The 20,646-nt window shown below is 37.6% G+C and overlaps 1 protein-coding gene across 4 annotated transcripts in view; it reads right to left on the reverse strand.

Moving 5' to 3' along the window:
- DENND2B (DENN domain containing 2B) overlaps window positions 1-20,646 on the reverse strand; it is a 155,423-nt gene that overhangs the window by 33,667 nt on the left and 101,110 nt on the right. For all 4 annotated transcript variants that reach the window (XM_039350205.1, XM_039350207.1, XM_039350208.1 and 1 more), the window contains 7 exons: window positions 12,641-12,789; window positions 8,890-9,105; window positions 7,942-8,038; window positions 6,435-6,479; window positions 3,165-3,349; window positions 1,088-1,197; window positions 70-139 (listed from right to left, as the gene is read on the reverse strand). In XM_039350205.1, coding sequence (XP_039206139.1) covers window positions 70-139; window positions 1,088-1,197; window positions 3,165-3,349; window positions 6,435-6,479; window positions 7,942-8,038; window positions 8,890-9,105; window positions 12,641-12,789 — 872 coding nt within the window. The remainder of the gene's footprint in view (window positions 1-69; window positions 140-1,087; window positions 1,198-3,164; window positions 3,350-6,434; window positions 6,480-7,941; window positions 8,039-8,889; window positions 9,106-12,640; window positions 12,790-20,646) is intronic.

The following is a 20,646-nucleotide window of genomic DNA, read 5'->3' on the forward strand; positions in this document are numbered from 1 at the left end:
GAAACTATTGCCGTGATGTGTTTAACATTCCAGAATTTAGCACTTTTAAAAAAGACTGATAATATTCACCAGTAATCTCCTGCAGTAGCCAAACCTTCTGCTGCCATCTTCTCCAGTCAGCATGAAAGAGAATGTTTCACTGCAACAAAAATTAGTACAGGTTGTAGTCTATTTCTAAACATAGGGTCAAGAATACCTCCGCTTTTTCTTTAAATTAATCATATATTTTTTTCAGGTTCAGATGTTGTCAGGTATCTTCTAATCAGATAAAACTTCTGATTTATCAACCATATTTGTTCAGCTTTTGATATTAACCAGACAATATGTACTTATGTGTCAATAGTTACAGTATTGAAAATGAGAAGCAATGAGGAATTAATTTTAAAATTAATTCAATTTTATTACTATAAAACTTATTACTAAACATTAAGTAAACACAAATATAGCAAAAGTAGAAGTGTGCAATCTACTGCTCACACATAGCCCTTTTCTGCAGTCCAGATCTGCTTGTTACAGTTTGGCCATACTATAGTCTGGCCATGATCAGCAAAAAGTAAAACAGATGTGTCAAGCCTCAAAAAACATTAACATTTTAAAAAAAAATCCTTCCCAATTGGGAAAAAAAAAAAAAGGGACAAAAATTCCACTCGTACTTTAAATCCCAGTGTTGATTGCCTCCTGCAGATTTAAGTTGCAAAAATAATGGTAATAGATAATAATTTAAAAGCAGTACAATCCTAAATGGTTATCTGTACTGTATATAGCATAAATTACTTTTTAAAAAATCTATAGTGGAAAAAACCCCTCACAGTTTCAATTAATTCCAAATGAAATAATTAACAGTTGCATTAAAGTTACGACTTTCAAAATCTATTTGTTCAAATATACTGAAGTAAATGGTAGAATGGCTTGAAATCTGGAAAAACGTCATAATTCTGTTCCTAACTTTTCATGTGAGAAACTGGATGAGGAGGAATAATATAACAGAAATTATAGAGAGGTGTTAGTAGTTTCCTAGAGTTGAATACAAGGGTAAGCATTATGCAAGCTTAGTTACTAGTATTATGGTGATAGGAGAGCAATTCACCTGTTATATTCAGATACTGGACTCCAGTCCTTGGCATCTGGAAAACAAAACTGAGGAATGGCTTTGAGTCGCTCTTCAGCTTCGCGAACTTGTTTTGTGGGTCTTTCTAGCTGTGATTGAACAAATCAACACCAGCAGCATTCAGCACAGACTCAAATTAACCTTTTGAAAACAACACTAGGAATTCAGAATTCAACAGCATGATATCACTTGCATCATTCTCCCTTCCTCTACAGATAGCTACACTCACCATTTCTGTAAAAATTAAAGAAAATCAGAAGCCAAAGTTTCAGGTTTAATGATGTCACAAAACAAAGACAAATAGTAGAACCAAATTTTTCAGTAGTATTTTTTAGGAAGATGCCAATAATAAAAAGACTCTATATTTAATACCATTGTCACTCATCTATATAAGACTTTTTGCTACACACACACACACATATATACATATATGTTTATATTAATGATGCATGCATGTAGCAGTGTTCCAAATATCATAGTAGAAACAGACCTAACAATAAATGAAGTAAACAGATCTCATGACAGTAATACAGGTAATCCCCGAGTTACGAGCATTCGCTTAATGTTCGTTTGAAGTTACACAATCAGCGCTCCCTACTGTTTATGAGCAAGTCCCAAAATTACAAATATTGCAGAACCATGGCAATAGTTTGCCCTTACAAGCGTCCACAGTGGCACTGCAACATTCACCCTATTTCTCCCTCCTCTTCACAACTGCTTCCCCCTCCCTTCTTGCAGTGCGAGGTCACTTACCTTGCAAAATCTCTCTCCTCTCTGCTGCAGTTTCTTTCCCTTTGAGGGAGAGGATAGTCAGCTTGGAAATGCTTTTTGCATGAACAATGGAAGCTTCTGTGTGCCGTAATATCGCACAAGTTCAAACACAAATTCTCTGCAAAAGACATCGTGGCCCCCGGAAGCTTCCATTCTGGGGAGAAGGGATGTTTGCTTCGTTTGCATGCCTATGGCTCAAAGCGTGGAATCGGAGTTGGCCGGGTGCAGGAACCAAGGCCGTCTATGGCTCGGGTGCGCTGCTTGCGTGCGCTGGCCTTAGAAACTAAGAAGGCTCCTTTTCTAAATGCGTACTGGCAGCCACGCAGAGCTTCCAGTCCCTGTCAGGTCTCCATTGGGATAAAAAATGTTTCAGCACCTATGGTGCGCTTCGAAACACAGGGATTGGCTGCGTTTGGAAGTGCTCTATAGGCATTGAAACACTTTTTATCCAGATGGAAACCTGACAGAGATTCCAAGCTCCGTATGCCTGGAGTGGGGCGCTTGGGAAATAGAGCCTTCTGCTCCGTTTCTAAGTGCGAACTGGCAGCCACGCAGAGCTTCCAGTCTCTGTCAAGTCTCCATTGTCTATGGAGCATTTGAAATATAGAGCGCTTCCAAACGCAGCCAATCCCTACGTTTGGAAGTGCTCCAAAAGCGCTCAAACTCTTTTTATCTGGATGGAGACCTGACAGAGACTGGAAGCTCTGCATGACTGCCAGTGGGGCACTTGAGAAATGGAGCATTTTGTTCCATTTCTAAGCATGCATATTTGCATGCATATGGAGCTTCCAGTTTCCCCAAGGTCTCCATCCTGTTGAAAATTGTTCCGGCAGTGGCAGAAAGGAGTTGGGGGCGGGAGCAAACACTGCGAGAGTTCAGGCTCCCATTCTCTGCAAAAGAGGACGGGTGCCTGAACTTACGCGGTATTACGGGCACCCAAGAGCTTCCATCAACTCTCCTCTCCCTCAAAGGCAGAAACTGTGGCAGAGAGGAGACAGATCTTTTCAAGGTAAGTAAGTCCGGTGCAGCAGGAAGGAAGAGGGAAGCATGAGGTATCTTAGTGGGGCCATCACTAGGCCCTCCATGGCCTTCCCCACCCTGAGATACCTCATGTGCACTTAACAAACTGCATGCATGTTAACGAGCAAGGGAGTGATCTCGAGTACAAGATTCACTCCCATAAGTTTTTGAGTTACGAGTGGAGTGTGCAGGCTCCATAACACTTGTAACTCGAGGACTACCTGTATAGAAATGACTCATAATTAAAAGGAATTCTTACTTTTACCTTTGGAAACTGATATGTGACTTCAGGAAGGTATGTATTTTTAGAGGGCTTCTTCTTAAGAGAAACCACCACAAAATACTCAAACAGTTCACGTTCCTGCCATTCAATTAACTCCAGTTCCAGAGTTCGATAACTAGGAGCCCTCTTTAGCATTGACTGGATGTGTACAAGCCTTTGGGTATGAGCTAGAATTTCCAAAAAACAAAAAGCATTAGCTGCTAGTTTTGTGAATCATCTGAAATTGGGGGCATTTTGCATATGTTAGAAATGCTTGAAAAAAAAAACATACAGCATCAAAACCAAGCACATCCAACTCATGTCTCAGGGGTCACATGTAGCCTGTAATACAGCCCCACAAGAACGTAAATTTGAACATTATGTGAAAATCCTCTTTGCTCAATGGAGCCCAGCTAAGCCAAAAGGTTGGACACCCATGATCTAAACCAGATATGTCAAACTCGCAACGTCATGTGACATCACACAACGTATCGGGATGGTTTTGCCATTGCCAGCAATGGGGTGGGCACAACTTCTGGATGATGCATCCGGCCACGTGCCGGCAGTTTGACAACCCTGACCTAAATGATTAAAACCCTCAATCAACTACACAGCACCACATACTGTATAACAGATGACGTGCCTAACATATCCTAATCAAATTCTTAATTAATAAATATAAAAATAACTTTATAACAAATAATACATTCTATATTTTAGTGATTTTTTTTACTAAATACTAATAATTTATACATTACTAATTATCAAATTATTTCCAGATTTCTGCATCAACTAACCTTGCTATGTTTACACACAATCTTATTAAACAAGACATGTATGTACATGTAATCTGTAGATTATTTTTCACACAGAACTATAGGAACTGAGAGGTAGTTTGGTGTCGTGATTAAGACACCAAGCTAGAAAGTTTAGGACTGTGAATTAAAGGCCCTCCTTAGCCATAAAAGCTGGCTGGGTGACTTTGGGCCCATTACTTGCTCTCAGCCCAACCCACCTCACAGGGGAAAATAGGAGGAAGGAGGTGTGTTGGATATCTTCGCTTGATTTGAGTTAATTGTAAAAATAATAAAGGTGGAATACAAATAAAATAAATAAATAGATTGATTGAACTTAGAACTCAAATTCCACAAAACAAAACAAGCGGGAGTTAAGACTAGCTCAGGGACACAACACATTATGGAAATACTGAAATTTCAAAATCATTTTCCAGCTGGTTAAAAAAACAAGTGGAAATGAAGAAAAGAGTATCTCTCCAAGGCCATCTAAGTCACATGCCAGGATTTATTAACTGCAGATCAGATATGTAGAGTCCAGTATTTCAGTTTTATATGATCATTTTGATGGTTCACAGATTTTATAGAATATCTGCTCTCTATACATTGCAGCAAGATCCAGCAAGTAAATAAGCAAGATATAACTTCTGAGGACAATTAGTTACAAAAATACATAATACTATTTTAGTAATATCACTCCATAAAATTAGCCACAACACATTTCATGTTTTCCCGTCTGTTTCTGCTGTGCCTCAAGTTACACATTCCAAAGTGATCGGCATCAATCTCAGGCCAGAAAATTTATTTGAAATAGAAGAAAGTCTGGCACTAATTGGGAAAATAACTCCATAAAAATATATTTACTAGCCAGGTGAGAGAGTGTTAGATAGATCTGTCAGGTGGTCAGCCATGGCATCAAAAACAGATACAGGGAAGGAAAACTGCTTGTGCCCAGTAATTTCACAATGTTTTCATTTTTAAAAAAGAATTCTAAAAATGGACAGAGTCAATATGGAAAAGAGGTTTTAAAAATCAGTCCTTCAGATTGGGCAACTTTCTCTATGGCTAAGAGGCTGCACAAAGACAAGACTAGTATAGTGATGAAAAGCACATGCTCACAGCTAAGAAGAATTTAGTCCAACTCTTAGTTGAGTTTAGCAATAAATTTGTTTTTACCTTAGATCAGGAAGAAGCCATATGGAGCTTTATCCCCTTTTTGGCAGTCCCCAAAGGCCAACCTTCCCACAAGTTCTTGCCAGTGACAAAACAATGATTTGATGTGCTATATGTTGTAAAATAAGTCTATGATATTTAACGAACCTGTATTATTTTCTGTAATAATATCTATTAAGAGGAGAGGAGGAATCCTAAAACCTAAAGGAACTGAAATGTTGACTCCTTGTGATGTCAATACTATAATGGACCCCTGCAAAATCAAAGGCCAAAAATAATGAAGTAATTTCATAAAACTTTTTTCCTACTTTAGGGGTTTCTTTCCTTCCACTATATAACAGGGGGATAATAATACTGGCAAACTTCATAAGTTTACTATCATGATTACACAGGACTATGACTTTTGATTATATCCCAGAGGGTTATAGAATATGTGCAGGGAACTGCTAGAGAGTAAAGGAAAATGTATTTCATTTACAAGTCATTTCAGTTGGCATATTCAAAATGTTTTGTGCATTTACGAAAATTTCATACTACTAATTTCTGATTGCCCATGTTATTAGTTAAATAATCTAAAATTTAGTATTAAAATGAGAGCATCGTTTAAACGCAAACAGCAGGTGTCATCACTAGAACAATATAACTCAATATTGAAGCTGCTGTCCCTTTGAGGTTTTGTATTTTTAGGACTGCAGCATTAGCTGTTTTGAAGCTGGACAAGATCCAGAATTTTCTGCAGAAAATAGCTATTAGCCACCAAACAGCAAGTGAGATAGCTGTCCCAGACATGTCTGTTTACAAACATTTCTAACTCAAATATATCTATTTCCTACTCCACCCTTGCAAATAAAAATGTTTTATGTATATGAAGCTCTGAATTCCATTTGGCAGATAAATGAATTATTTCTTATCCTTTGCAAAATCTGTTCTACTCTTAAAACTGAGGTTTGCTTTCTGGAAGTATTTTCCCTCTTTGATCTAGCGTTCAAAGGTATTTGATTAACATTTTTTGAAACAGCAGCAGCAACACAAGGTGAGTTACGTACTGTGACTTAATACACAATATATTTCAAAATAGCTGAAAGAGACACAAAGAATTGTTTCCAATTATACAAAACCACATACAAAAGTCCATTTCTTTTATCCCATTGCTATTTCTAATCAAACCAATTCTAGTTACTTTTTAATATTCTAAAAAGAAAAATAAAATCTGTGTTCTCTGGGGGGGGGGGAAACTAATCTTGTCCCCAACCCAATTTCATTGAGTCATAATGTAATTAGGAAAAACAATTGACGAATTTCTCACCTTTAAATCTATCATCTGAATCACTCTCACTCTCACTGTTTTCATCTGAAAAAGACAGGAGGATTCTGCTATTAACAAAGATGCACTGCAATGAACAGGTGGCAAAACTTTTCTTTGTAGAAAATGATTCATGATTTGCAAGTGTTTAAGAAAAGACAGCTTGAGCATGTCTGTGCTGCATTTAGAAAACTCTTGGACGTTTCTCATCCAAATATTTAGGTATTGAAAGAAGTTGTGCAACATCTACATTGTAAAGAGGAACCATTTAAAAGTTTAAATTGGCTGAGTAATATCAATTAATGATATGAAAAATGCCAGTTTGAACAAAACATAAGGGCCGTCACAGTAGCCAAACTCTGATTCATTCCCAGCAAGCGGCTTTCAAAACGTTCAAGGAAGAGGTGTACACTCTAGTTAAATGCTCTGAGTCAAGCAAATAACTACACCCACACCACCAGCTGCTATGAGGAATAGCCACATCTACATCAGCACTATCACACAGGTCTCCCTTCTTCAAGAGCAGGATTAAAGCTTCACCCTAAACAGCTATATCCACATAGCTTGGGAATAAGCTTCATTTGGAGTTTCTGACATTTCTTCTACATTGGCACGTATATACACAGGCAGAATTCAAATAAAAGTTATAGGCAGAATTAACAGATATTAAAAAACATACTGTAAGGTTTAGTTAATAAATCCTGCTATTGTATTTATGTGCTTCACACAATAAATAGATAATTGAATATATTGGTTCACCATAAGCATGCTTGTGGACTACCACTGCAGAAATTAGTGGATGAATTCCAAGGCACAATGAAAACCAGCTGCTCCTCACTTTACACAGTACAGATTTGTGAAGCTACACTAGCTTTCCTCAGGTTATTCCAGCACTAATAATTGGGTGTATGTAAAGAAAGGCTGAGCGCCAAAGAATTGAGGCCTTTGAACTATGGTGCTGGAGAAGACTCCTGCGAGTCCCTTGGACTGCAAGGCGTTCAAACCGGTCGGTCCTAGAGGAGATCAACCCCGACTGCTCTTTAGAAGGCCAGATCCTGAAGTTGAAACTCAAATACTTTGGCCACCTAATGAGAAGGAAGGACTCACTGGAGAAGGGCCTAATGCTGGGAAAGATTGAGGGCAATAGAAGAAGGGGACGACAGAGAATGAGATGGCTGGATGGAGTCACTGAAGCAGTAGGTGTGAACTTAAATGGACTCCAGAAGATGGTAGAGGACAGGAAGACCTGGAGGAACGTTGTCCATGGGGTCGCGATGGGTCAGACACGACTTTGCAATTAACAACAACAACAAAGAATTGATCAAGGACTTGCGTCAGAAAATATAACTTATTCATATATCCTTCACATGCAAAGAAACAAGCATTTAATCTTACAACTTTGTGTTTGTCACAGGAAAGATTGGAATCTGAACTACCTAACAAATCACAGTAATTTCTGTAACTGATAATCAATACTTTCCTATAAATCCAAAAGATTTCTGTGCTGTACCTCGTAGTGATGCTGTTTCAATATTGGACATTGAAAGCTTCTTTAATCTTTTTTTCCCTCTCTTTGCACTATAGATAGAATTGATCCTCTGTACCAGCTGTAAAAGAAGCAAAGAACCACTGGCATTGCATACAATAATTCAGGACAAACGTAAATCAAGCAGAAATTCTCCTTCATTTGAAACTATTATGATTGTTAAATATAAATATGAGAAACATGTTTTCATATATTCAAAATTCATTCCAAAGAGATTCTACAATAGGTGTTCCAAGATTCAATAATATATAGAAGTGACCCCAAATGTAGCATAGTTTCAATCAGATTAAAGACTGACCTTACTTGTTTCAAATGATTTCCAGTATTTCCAGTATTTAATTTCACTGATGGATTCCTTGATTGTGCGCCAACAAGTTGGTAGGATAGACCTTCTCCAGGATGATCTGTCCCAAATCTGGCCCCTCAGGTCTTCCAATCACACCCCTAATCAATTCAATTTCTCTTACTGTCCTTTTTTTCTTTCTTTCCGTCCATTTTCCTAGCATTATGGACTTATCCAAATAATTATTATGCATAGCCATATTGTCCCTATTCACATGGCACATTTAATTGGATAGCCTCTCTTGTGAACACAAAAACTAGATCAGTGAACCCAGCTAATTAGCTTTCAATTAGCCACAAATAATCCTGGCTCTTTGGGAGTTAAATGAATATGAGGTATGTTGTTTGAACAGCTGATGGAGAGTTATTTGGATTCAAAGTAGGAAAGGTAGTTCACATTCTGAAATAGTTACTCAGTCTACAACTGAGAAGGAAAAGTGTAAAATTATCCAACAATTTACTTACAAGAATAATTCAGACAGAGAGAGAGAGAGAGAGAGAGAGAGGGAGGGAGGGAGAAGAAGAAGAAAAAGAAGGAGGAGGAGGAGGAAGCAGTAGCCATTACTGTACCTTTGGAACTCTGCGAGCCCTGCGCACAGATAGAAGTTCACTTGTAGTACTCAAACTGTCATCATTCAGGCTAGAAGGAGAGGAAGGGATGCCAAGCTGGGCCAGCAAGAGCATATCGTCATGGCTGTGCCTCTTGGGTAAACGTGGCAGGCGATGGCTTTTCCTTTCTGACCAGTTTCCAATTCTTAGGGACTGGCTGCTAGGCTTTAAAGGTAGCTACAAAGAAAAAATAAATAAAATTATAGCTACTGAAAAGAATGAAGAGGCCTGACTGAATTCTTAATTAATAGAAAATGAAACATGTTGAATATAAGTTAATAATCTGACACAGTTGCTAAACTGCTACATTAGTTTTGATTGATCGATTAATTGATTTCTATAGCCACCCAATTCAACCAAATGACTCTGGATGGCTTACAGTTTTAAAATGATAAAACAATTTAAAAAAAATTAAAACTATAAAAACACCCCCAAAATAAAAAAAAGTACAAACAATAGTCGTGATGATTAATCAACTAATACTAAAGCCGAGTAATGAGGCCTTTAACACATTCTGAGCCCCAGGCCTGAATACACAGCCAAGTTTTTAAAGCCTTGTGAAAGGCCAGTAGGATTGGGGCCATTCTAGTCTCTGAGGGAAGAATATTCCATAAGGCTACAGCAGAAAAAACTCATCTGCCAGGCAACACTCTTTGGCTGATGGGATCTACTGATCCAATCTTTTGGATCAAGTTGGATGGATAGAAACTCTTGGAAAAAGACAGTCCCAAGCCATGTAGGGCTTTAAATGTGAAAAACAGCACCTTGAATTTCACCAGAAACACACCAGCAGCCAGTGCAGCTCATGGGATAGTGGTGTTACATGTGCCATACATATGCCACTATTTACTGGTATGCAGTGACTCCAGAATGCATATCATGGGAAATTCCTTTCTATTCTCTGAGATTAGATCCATATGGTGCATTGTAAACCATTCTGAGCACCATAGTTCAAAATGGGCATAGTTAAATTAAAGCAGGTTCAGAAAATGGCTACAAAGATGTAAAGTGTTGGAAATCAAGCTCTGGGAGGAAATCGTAAAAGAAACTCTTTATCATTAACTTATAGAGAAGAGATAGTTAAGGATGGATACATAGCATTTCATATCTGAAGAGAGGTCATATGAAAGACAAAGTGAATTTATTCTCTATTGCTCCAGAGGCCAGTACCAGAATCCACAAAGAAAGAGGTTCCCTCTAAACATCATGAAGAAATTCCTGGTCATCTGAGCTGTCAGTCAGGCCACCATATGACATGACATGTTAGTTTCTACTCTATGTACACCTCCAACTATATTATTTTAAATGTTTCCGTGAATATTCAATAAAAGGAATTTGTTGCATTAAAGCAGAAATGACATGGAATCAAAAACTGCATTTTACATTAGTATAAAGACTTTGCGGTACTGTAGGAATGAGGCTGCACAGAAGTACAGAGGAATCAACAACAGAAAATAAAGCAGGAAGTAATTCAGTAAGTAAAGCAAACCATTAGATATTAGGATTTGAAAGCACAGATTCTATATACCCGTCTCTGAAGGAGATGGACGGTTTAGAAATATGAAAAATGGAGGGAGGGAGGGAGGGAGGGAGGGAGGGAGGGAGGGAGGGAGGAAGGAAGGAAGGAAGGAAGGAAGGAAGGAAGGAAGGAAGGAAGGAAGGAAGGAAGGAAGGAAGGAAGGAAGGAAGAGCCCTGGTGGTGCAGTGGTTAGAATGCAGTATTGCAGGCTAATTCTGCCCATAGACTGGAGTTCGATCCCGACGAGCTCAAGGTTGACTCAGCCTTTCATCCTTTCGAGGTCAGTAAAAAGAGGATCCAGATTGTTGGGGGCAATATGCTGATGTCGTAAACCGCCTAGTGAGGACTGCAAAGCATTATGGGTCAGTATATAAATCTAAGTGCTATTGCAATAAATAAATAGATAAATAAAGAAGTAAATAAAGAAGCACTATTGAATAGGGAATAAAAGAGCAATTAGAAGTTGCTGTTTTAGGGCAGAGTTCCAGATTCTGCTTCACAGAGTCTTTGAAATAAACCCTTGAAGAAGAGGGAGACAGACAATTAATATCATGATAGGTATGTATTATTTCCAATCTCAGGGTCGGTACAGAATGTTCAGGAATACCAGCTGAAGGAAACAGGAGACGATATGGCATTATGTCCTTATGAAATTTTGAACCCATTCATTTATTTATTTACATATAAACATGCTGCATTAATGGGATTTGCATCTGACTGAACAGGCTCTTCTATGGCACTGCTGTTTTACATCATTCTCTAGCAAGCTTTTTTGTCTACTATCTAAAAATCAGGAAGGGTCTGATAGCACCTTTTCATAATAAAGGGCTTTTATCCCTGAAAGCATATGCTTTTTAATAAAATTTGTTAGTTGGAAAAGGTGCTATCAGATTCCTTCTGATTTGGCTAACACAGCTTTCCTTCTACACTACCTACAAGCTATATCTGATGGCTGTGAAAAACATCCCTGGTTTAAACAATATGCTAAAAGATATTTTATTTTTCGTTATGTTGAAGTTCGATTCTCTTTTTTTCTCTTTTATTATATTTTTGCTTGATTGTAAAAGCTGGTGCTTTAATAACAATCTCCGAGAGAGATGAATTATGAACTAGCAACTGTTTTTTAATGCACATAAAATAAAATAGAATATTAACAAAACTAGTCAATTGCCTCACATTCTTTTATGGGGAATACAAAAATACTTATACAAAGTAGTCCAAAGTTACAAAGCCACAAATTCAATGGGACCTTTTTCTGAATAGGAATTCATGGAAAAACTGCTATAAGTAACCCTTTGATTTTGAAAGCTAGAATCAATTGTTCACGTACTTCAATCTATCCCTCACATGTAGTATACATTTTAAAACATCAGATCTCAGACAATAGCATTTTTAGTTCTTGAATGACACTTGTCCAGTTTCAGAGGAGCTGAAAGTTAAAGTACATTTACATTTAGAAATATAAAACTGAATGGAATCAGGAAGTTAGGCCAGATACATATTCAATGGTTTTATAATAGGTTATTGTGTGTTAAATGCTTTATACTCTTCCAGGTTACTGAAGGCATTTCTTTGGAAATACAGTACATCCCATTGTTTTCTGTTAAATTTATCTGGAAATATATCATACTGAGACATTTTAATATAATTAAGATTGGAATGGCTATTATAAAGTAAAAAAAATGGGTTTGGGGGGGTGAGGAGTAAAGCAGCTGATTATGGAAAGTTTTGCTGTGTTCTATTATTTCCCAAGCTAATTATATTTTATTAGTTGCTATTTTTAGCATCTTCGTAGTGCACATTAAGTATGAGAGGGCTGCATATGAATTATAGAAAACAAAAAATGAAAACCAAGCATTGGTCCTTTGTTTTTAGAGGGCATTCAATAACTAATTCTGGGAATTCCAAGACTGAAAAAAGTTTATGTACAGAATACTAGCAATTTCACAATACCATATCAGCATTTAAAAAAGAACAGCAAATAAAAAGTTAATACATATTAAAGATTTTAGATTAAAGTTGTTAAATGTCCTTCTTTGGTCATGTCCCTTTCTCAGTTTAATATACCTATATGGTTAAATTGTCTAGCTATTCTCCTGTTGCTGATCTTTTTTGCAAAAAGAAAATAAATACAATACTCGACAACATACAGTCCAAATAAAACCTAATGCAGTGCAGTACATTTATTATTACCTGTGGAGGTGTTGTGTACTTCCTGTCCTGTGGACTCCACATCCTGTGCAAAGAATCCAGGGAATTTTCAGAAAGCTGTTGTGATTTTCGGCCTGCATTACGGGCTTTCAGTTCCACATCCTCATATGGATTTTCCTTGGGTGAATCTCCTTTACAATTTTTTTCAAGAAAAGAAAAGCAGATAGGAATGTTAAAGAAAAAAAAATCATGTGAACTAAGAGAAAGGCTAATAGCAAACCTCCTCAGCTTCCAGTGTGACTCATCTTTCAACTGCAGCTGGAAGTACTTGGAGTAGATTTTGGCTATGAAAGACAGTGCATTTAAAAAAAAAAAAAGATTTCACAAGATTGCTTTCTGAGCCTCTACAGCTCAAGCTTTGTTCATGAATTTAAAGCACACACACATTAAGCACATAACTGTTTTAAAGAGAACCAGACATACGAGACTTTATTCAGAAACGCTATTGAGCTCAGTGAATACTTTCTAAAGAATAAGTATGTATTGGATTGCAAATATGAAAGTTCTCTACCCTTTCCTATGAAGAGAAAATTATACTGCTATTTATGACTCCTTGGACTATTTGGGTATAAGTATGGGATATAAATTGTACACAACATTTGTAATGGCAATACCACATCTTTTTGAAAATCTCTTTTATCCAATTATCTTTCCCAGTATTAATGATTAGATATAGCGTAAGGCATAAAGCACCCACCACACATGGAATTGCAGTATCGTATCAGGATTGCAAAACTCTGGATGACCATTAGAGGACACCAAAGAGCTGCAGGAAATTCTGACACAAAGAAAAATGTCTCTATTCTGAACCTTAAAAAGTGAGCTGCTGTAAGTATTGGTTCCCTGCAAAAGAAAACACTAAAATAAAGTTATCAAAGCCAGATATTTTCTAGTTTTGCATTTATCAGCTATGATGGCCCTGGAACAGATAAAGCTTATCTTCTCCGCTTTATTATTACCAATATTGAAGGGTATAACATCTGCAAAACTGGCATTTTCAGTGAAACAGTTCTCACACATTCAGCCTTCTAATCTGGTTATTGCTCCCACTAACCCCATTCATTATTTCTTTCTAACGTAGTAGCATTTTTTTTCAAATCAAAATAGTAAAAAAGCAAAAAGCAAAACAGTGCATTTATTTACAAACCAAGCAGAGAGTTGTTCCACCTCTGCTTTCTTTTACATAAGCTTTAACATGACTTGCTAAAATTTATATAAAATGTACCATTTATATAAACATTTCCAGTCCATATAGTATGTATTACTCCTATATTTCAGTGTTATTCTTGGGTTATTTACATAAAAACAAAAATGAACCATTAAACATATATAGCAATAAACAGCTTGAATTATCAATAAAAATAAAAGGCTTAGGTCTGATTCAAGGTATGCAATGTTTCTTTCATTTTCTGTACACAAGCTGTAATCATATAATGTTCATCTGAATTAAACTAAATGTAGCAAGAACAATGTGATACACGTGATATATATGATATACATACACAAATACACACACACACACACACACACACACACACACACCCATACATAGCTTTTTTTCTTAAAAAAACAAAAGGTGTTGGAACTCATACACGTCATACAACCCACCTTGCCTACCCTATAAGATTCCATCCAAAAAAGGTGCCGGAACTCTGTTCTGGCATTCTATGAGAAAAAATGCCCTGCATATATATAAATACATATAAATATTAATCACTGTCCATTTTGAATACATAGCGGAAAGAAGAAACTTAAAGAGTTCACAAGGTTGTTATATGGAACAAAATTGTGACTGAATCTGGATGTTCTGCTTCAGATACCACAAAGCCTCCTCCCAGAAGGTAACAAGGAAAACAGGTCATAAAGAGGATGTGTAGCGAGATTATTAAGGACATTAAGAGGTTCTATACTGATTAATATGGAGAGCACTTGCCTATAAAGTTGCTAAGAGCTGGATAGGACCAGATAGTTAAACAAGACAAAAAAACATTGGTTAACATTTCATACATTTCTAGTTATCAAATCTGATAGCCATTTTTATCTGAACCAACTTTCCCAAACTCTCGGGATTTGTTGGACGTATTTGAGTATGCACACAAACATGCCTTTGAGTCAATGTCGACCTAATGTTTGCCACTGCCTTTGTTCTGAGAGGGCGGAGAAAAAGGGACTCACCCAAGCTGGCCTGGATGGCTTTTGCCTAAAGTTTCTAACTGATGCCTGAAAAGCTTTTTGATTTTATTCCTTAAGGGATGCCCATTATCCTGAACATTGCCATTGTCCCTCCAATTCAAAAATTCTGGAAACATGTTGGAGATCTTCAAGCATTACTGGGTTTCACCATGCTAAATAATTTGGTGTCATCTGTAAACTTGGCCATCTCACTATTGTCTCCGGATGATTTATGCATGTTAAACATTATCACTTATCTCTATAAACCAATATTTTAGGATTGTTTTAATTAAAAGGTTTGGACTGCTGCTGCTGCACTACAAAATGTTTCCACTGGCAGTCCTCGATGATTATCTCAGAAGGATGGAATGCAGTTGTATAGACTTCACTGGAACTTGCAGAGTCTGGAGTAGAGACACCACCCAGCTTCGATCAAGCACAGTTTAGATATTTATTTGCCTATTCAGCAAATCAGCTTTAATAACAGCATAGTCGCTATGGGGTATAAATCTAAGTATAACATTCTACACTGGTATTTTGTCTACCCTCCTTGCCAGAAAAACCCATAAGGGTGATAAGCTGAGGTTGCACAACTGATTTTATAGGAAGTCAAATTACAGGTGCAAGTACAGTAACAAAAGGATGATTACAGGGATTTGGCAATGTAAATAGAAGCTCATCAAAGGAGACCTTTGATAAAATTCTAACACATATTGTACATCATGAGGCAAAAATTATAAATGTCTTTTTCAGAGGATATTTTGTTTCTCTGCTATATGACAATGGCTAGAAATGGGGAAAATAAAAATGAAAAAAAAAATATATTTTCAGAAGCTCCAGAAAGTTGGCAGTACAAATCAGAGCTGATTGTATAAGTTTAATTCTCTTTAAGAAGTTGCAGTCTGTTATTCTCTTATCATGGAATTAGCATCATGAGCGTCACTTGATATAAACTTGAATAAGGTATATATGAGATTACACAGTGCAAGCTGCAATTTACCCCAGCATTCTATAGGAAAAAATAGTGCTTTCATTGATGGTGAAAGCACTATTTCTTTAAGCCAGGAAAAATAAAACGCGGAGGTTACTTGTTTCATTTTCTGTACACAAGCTGTAATCATATAATGTTCTTCTGAATTAAACTAAATCTAGCAAGAACAATTTCTATACAGACATATAAAAGAGCTGCTTTTTGAAGAGATGTCCTTTGCTTATTTCAGAATAAGGATGCAACAGACATTTGATTCCTTTGCTTATTTTGAATTTTTCTTGCTTATTCTTTCTTGATCTACTTTAACTTTGGCCACATAAAAATTGGAATGTGGCCCTTAAAGTCTTTTCCAGAGTTGCACTGTAAAAGATACTCAGACATTATGAAGTAAACATGCATAAATTATCATATGGACATTTTGTTTGGCTGTATGTCAATAAAGATGACACCTTTAGGGCCTGAGAGACAGAACACATTCTGCTGGTTAGAAGAAAGAATTTAAAAATGTACATTAGAAAGCACATAGAGCAGTGGTTCTCAACCTGTGGGTCGGGACCCCATTTGGGGTCGAACGACCATTTCACGGGGGTCGCCAAACAACTGCAGTCCACCATTTTTCCCCCCTTTTCCTTAGCTGTGATACTCCCTTTTATTCTTTTGGCTTTTGAAAGCCAATAGAATAGACTCTCTTGAATAGAGTCTAATTCTATTGGCTTTCAAAAGCCAATAGGAATTGTCCAGGCTGTCTCTGCCCTGCTGAGCCCGCCAAAAGTCCCATTCTGCAAACGGTGCTGCACCAGTTGAGTAGTCCTCAACTTACGACCGGTTGAGTAGTCCACGACTACGACCAGTTGGGGGTCGTGGCATTAAAAAGGTTGAGAACCACTGACATAGAGGTAAGTACTATTTTTAATTCTGAAAGTTGATATGTACAGTTATTTACTTACTCATGCATTGTGGCTTCTATTCTGTTCATTCCCATAGGCTCTATGTAGCATATAGAATGCCAAGCATAGAGTTTAAAAAGTCACATCACTCTGATTAATATCCAGTGAGAATGCCACCCTGAGGATAGGCTAAACTATTACATCCACAAAGATTTCCTAGAGCGTTAAGTCTTTATTGCCTTTTGGAAACCCAGTAAAGTTGGGAAGGACTGACTATCCAGAGGGATAGATGACTATGCCATGGGGATGAAGAGAGGGAGAAAGCTATGGTAATACAATAACCATGCTGCAGAGAAAAAAATATAACCCAGTGCTGTGTGATTTAAACACTAATGTTATTCATGCTCACTGTGCTCCTTCAGCATACTGAAAAATACACCCAGCCCCTTAGGACAGAGACAGAGTGTAAAATGTCCCATCCCGTTGGCTGTGAAACATGTCAGATGGAAAGCTACCTCTAGGCAAAACTAAGTAGTAATAGGAGGCAAGAGTGAAAAACGGGATTGAGAAAAACTGCATTCCTTGTATATTTATAGGAAGTCACAGTTTTATCTAGGAGCAGGAATTCCATGCTGCAGTTAAAAACTTTTTCCTACTTTGGCTCTCATAAAAGGAGCAGATCTGGAAATAAATAACTTATTTCTTAGGTAGTTTCTAATACAGGGCTCCTAGTGTAAGGTTGTGGACAGACTTGGAAATGGTGGATTTTAGCTGCCTAGATAAAGTCCAAGAAATACATTGTAAAACAAACAACTGACCAGGTAAAAGTTGAGCCTAAGGTAATTGAAGATATAATTTTAGACTTCAAACAGACTTTAAAATATGTGAATGGGAAGAATGAGGGTGGAAGAGTTAAGTAAAAACTCAAGGTAAGTTTAAGAAACAACAAATTAGCTTAATAACTAATCAATGGGTTTGTACAGCTCAAACAATCTGTAAGAATTGCTCTAAATTGCACATAAAGATATCTTTCATAACATATAGAATTGGTTATTAAAGGTTACATTTCCTAAAAAGCTTCTGCAGCACTAGGATAAAGAATAAAAAGAAGATATGTCCCTCCTTTTACTCAGTTCCTCCACTCATATTCCATATTATCATAACTAATCTAGTAATTGCTATAATTTAACAATTACGTGCAGTTTTCTTTTCCATAGTCCACTGAGGCCAAGACAAGTGACAATGGACAAAGGAATAGCGTTAGCTTCAGTGTTAGCTTAAGAGGAATTATTGTAAATCCTCCCTGTTCTCACACCCTTTCTATGCTTAACTTCCTAATGTGATATGTGATAATTTGACGCAGCTACATGGTTTTTAGTGTGACAGACAACTGTAAGCCTCTCTCAAGCAGTGTATCTCTGGACTTACTGTACAGAACCTCTACAGCTATTCTAACTTCCAACTTTGCCAACCCCCAAGTCCCTCCAGCTGGATTGCAGTCAGCAGTTCTTAAATACATGGTGATTCACAGAAAACAAACACTTAGTTCTTCAAACAATGTGTAGATATTTTAAAACAGCATTACATGAATCCTACAGTAAACAGCCATATGAACTTGTGAGCTAAGAAAAAAAATCTATAGAGTACAGAGTACAAAGTTCACCATATTAACCTTGATCCCACTCTTCAGCCTAATCTCAACAAAAGGATATTTATTTATTTGAATATTTCTATAACACCCAACATATAGCTATTTAGATATTTGGCAACTTAGAATCTTGAAGTCAGTAAATCCAATTGTTATATATAAAAGAAAGGAGAGGGAAACAGAAATCTTGCCAGGCCTCGCCTGATATTTTGGCTAGTATTAAAGAGCTATGGATTCCCAGTTTACTTTCCTGTGAACCAACACAATCATCCTTGCTTCAAATAACTAAATCCTCAGAAAGTTTCAATTCTCAGTTAGTTTACGTACTGTATGAATGGGAAAAGCAAACATTGTATTAGTTTCTACTAAGAATCTGCACAAGTTCAGAAAGAGAGCTCAGCAAAATCTAGTCACGTACATAGACATGCAGAAAATATATTTTTTGTTCCAGCTTTCAGCCATCAGTTTAACATAAGAATTTTCCTCACTCTATTCATTTACTGAGTATCTCCAAAAGTAATGAATAGTATATGATGAACATCATTTTTATTTAAACTCTGGACTCAGACTAAGTATCTTGTTTCCCTGAAAGTAAGACCTACCCCCAAAATAAGCCCAAGCTTGATTTTTGGGGGTAGGCCTAATATAAGCCCTACCTTCAAAATAAGCCCCAGTTTTGGGGTGAGACGCATGCCTAAAAATCAAGCTAGGGCAGGAGTATGGGGGGTGGAGCTGCCCCATGCACCCCACACCTTATTGTTGCAGCCAGGCCTCCCATGAATCAACACCTCAGGAAGGGATGAAGGGAGGGGAAGAGATTGGCAGCACTGCCGGTGGCCATGCTTCTGCCGGCTGTCACTATCCTACGCAGGCAGGTTCGGTCCCGGTGAAAGGGAAATCTGGTGACTACGAAGCTAAGTCAGTGAGCGGGTGTGACACTGATCTACTGGTAAGGGCCATCAAAGCCAGAACACACTCAGCCTTAGAACCAAGGGGCAGCCCTGGAGCCAACAAGCCCCCACTGCCATCTCTGCCCCACCCCCTGGGGGTGCACAGGAAGGCAGCGAGCCTTGCCTCACCAGCCCACTTTTTCTGTAGTGCTCCCCAGCCTGCATTTCATCGTCAAGTCCTTCAGGAAATTCCTCTGCAGCTAAGAATGGAGCTCCGGATTCCCCCCGGCCTGCATCTCACCATCAGAGGCCTTCCGAAAAGTCCCTGCAGCCAAGAACAGATTCAATCCGTAGCTCAGTTCTTGACTGCAGAGGTCTTTCTGGAAGGGCTCTGATGGTGAAATGCAGGCCAAGGGGCAACGCGTGCGTCAATCCGGAGCTCCATTCTCAGCTGCAGAAGCATTTCCTTTAGCTGCAGAAGACGTGGGCCAGCTGGGTGGGGCTGTCGGTGCCGCTGCTGCGAGGTGAGACTGTGGAAATGACACCCCCTGAAAATAAGACCTAGTGTCTCTTTTGGTGGCAAAAATAAAAAATAAAATAAAACTGGGTCTTATTTTGGGGAAAACTCGGTACTTCTGGTAGTTTCTGATAAATAGAATGGGAACAAATAAAAACCAACAAATTAGGAGAGTTTAGGAAAGGTTGAATGATACCAAGTCTGTCTCTAGGGGCTAAAATGGACAAAAGAACCCAAAGAAGAGCCAGTTTGTTATAGTGGTTGTGGTCTCAGCCTAGAAATCAGAAGATTCCGAGTTCTAGTCCTGCCTTAGGTATGAGAGCTGGCTGGGTAACCTTGAACTTTGTTACAACCCAACCCACCTCACCTATGGGGAAAACAGGAACAGGAAGGAGTACTTATGTACTGTACATTCACCAGCTTGAATTATTTATAATAATAAATAAGGCACAATATTAAAAATCTAACAAAATATGAATAAAATTACAGTGACTAGTGGAGATTTCTGGACAGATTTCACAGTAAAAGTATCTTCAGTAGTATCTGGAATATGAATTTCCCACTGGCAACACTGTTTAATTGGCTCTTTCCCCCATTTTCCTTTCAATTTCAATTAACTTCTCTTTTTGTAATTTATGGGAAAGCTGGATTATGTCAAGAATGCCCATTGTGTGCCCAAATCTGTTTCTTTGATATTTTGGTGGAATGATCGTTTTTAGCTCCAAATGAAATATGTTTTTATCATAAAGCTAATACTGAGAATTTTATTCATCTTTCAGAATCAGATAGAGCAACTTTTATTTCAGAAAGTTTTCCTTTCTATCAGGTGCCATTACTTTGTATTTTTAAAATGTCAAAATTGCTTTGCTCTCCTTAAACATTT

This window comes from Crotalus tigris, unplaced genomic scaffold, assembly GCF_016545835.1.
Source record: "Crotalus tigris isolate CLP2741 ecotype Arizona unplaced genomic scaffold, ASM1654583v1 scf7180000018308.1980950, whole genome shotgun sequence".
NCBI lineage: Eukaryota > Metazoa > Chordata > Lepidosauria > Squamata > Viperidae > Crotalus > Crotalus tigris.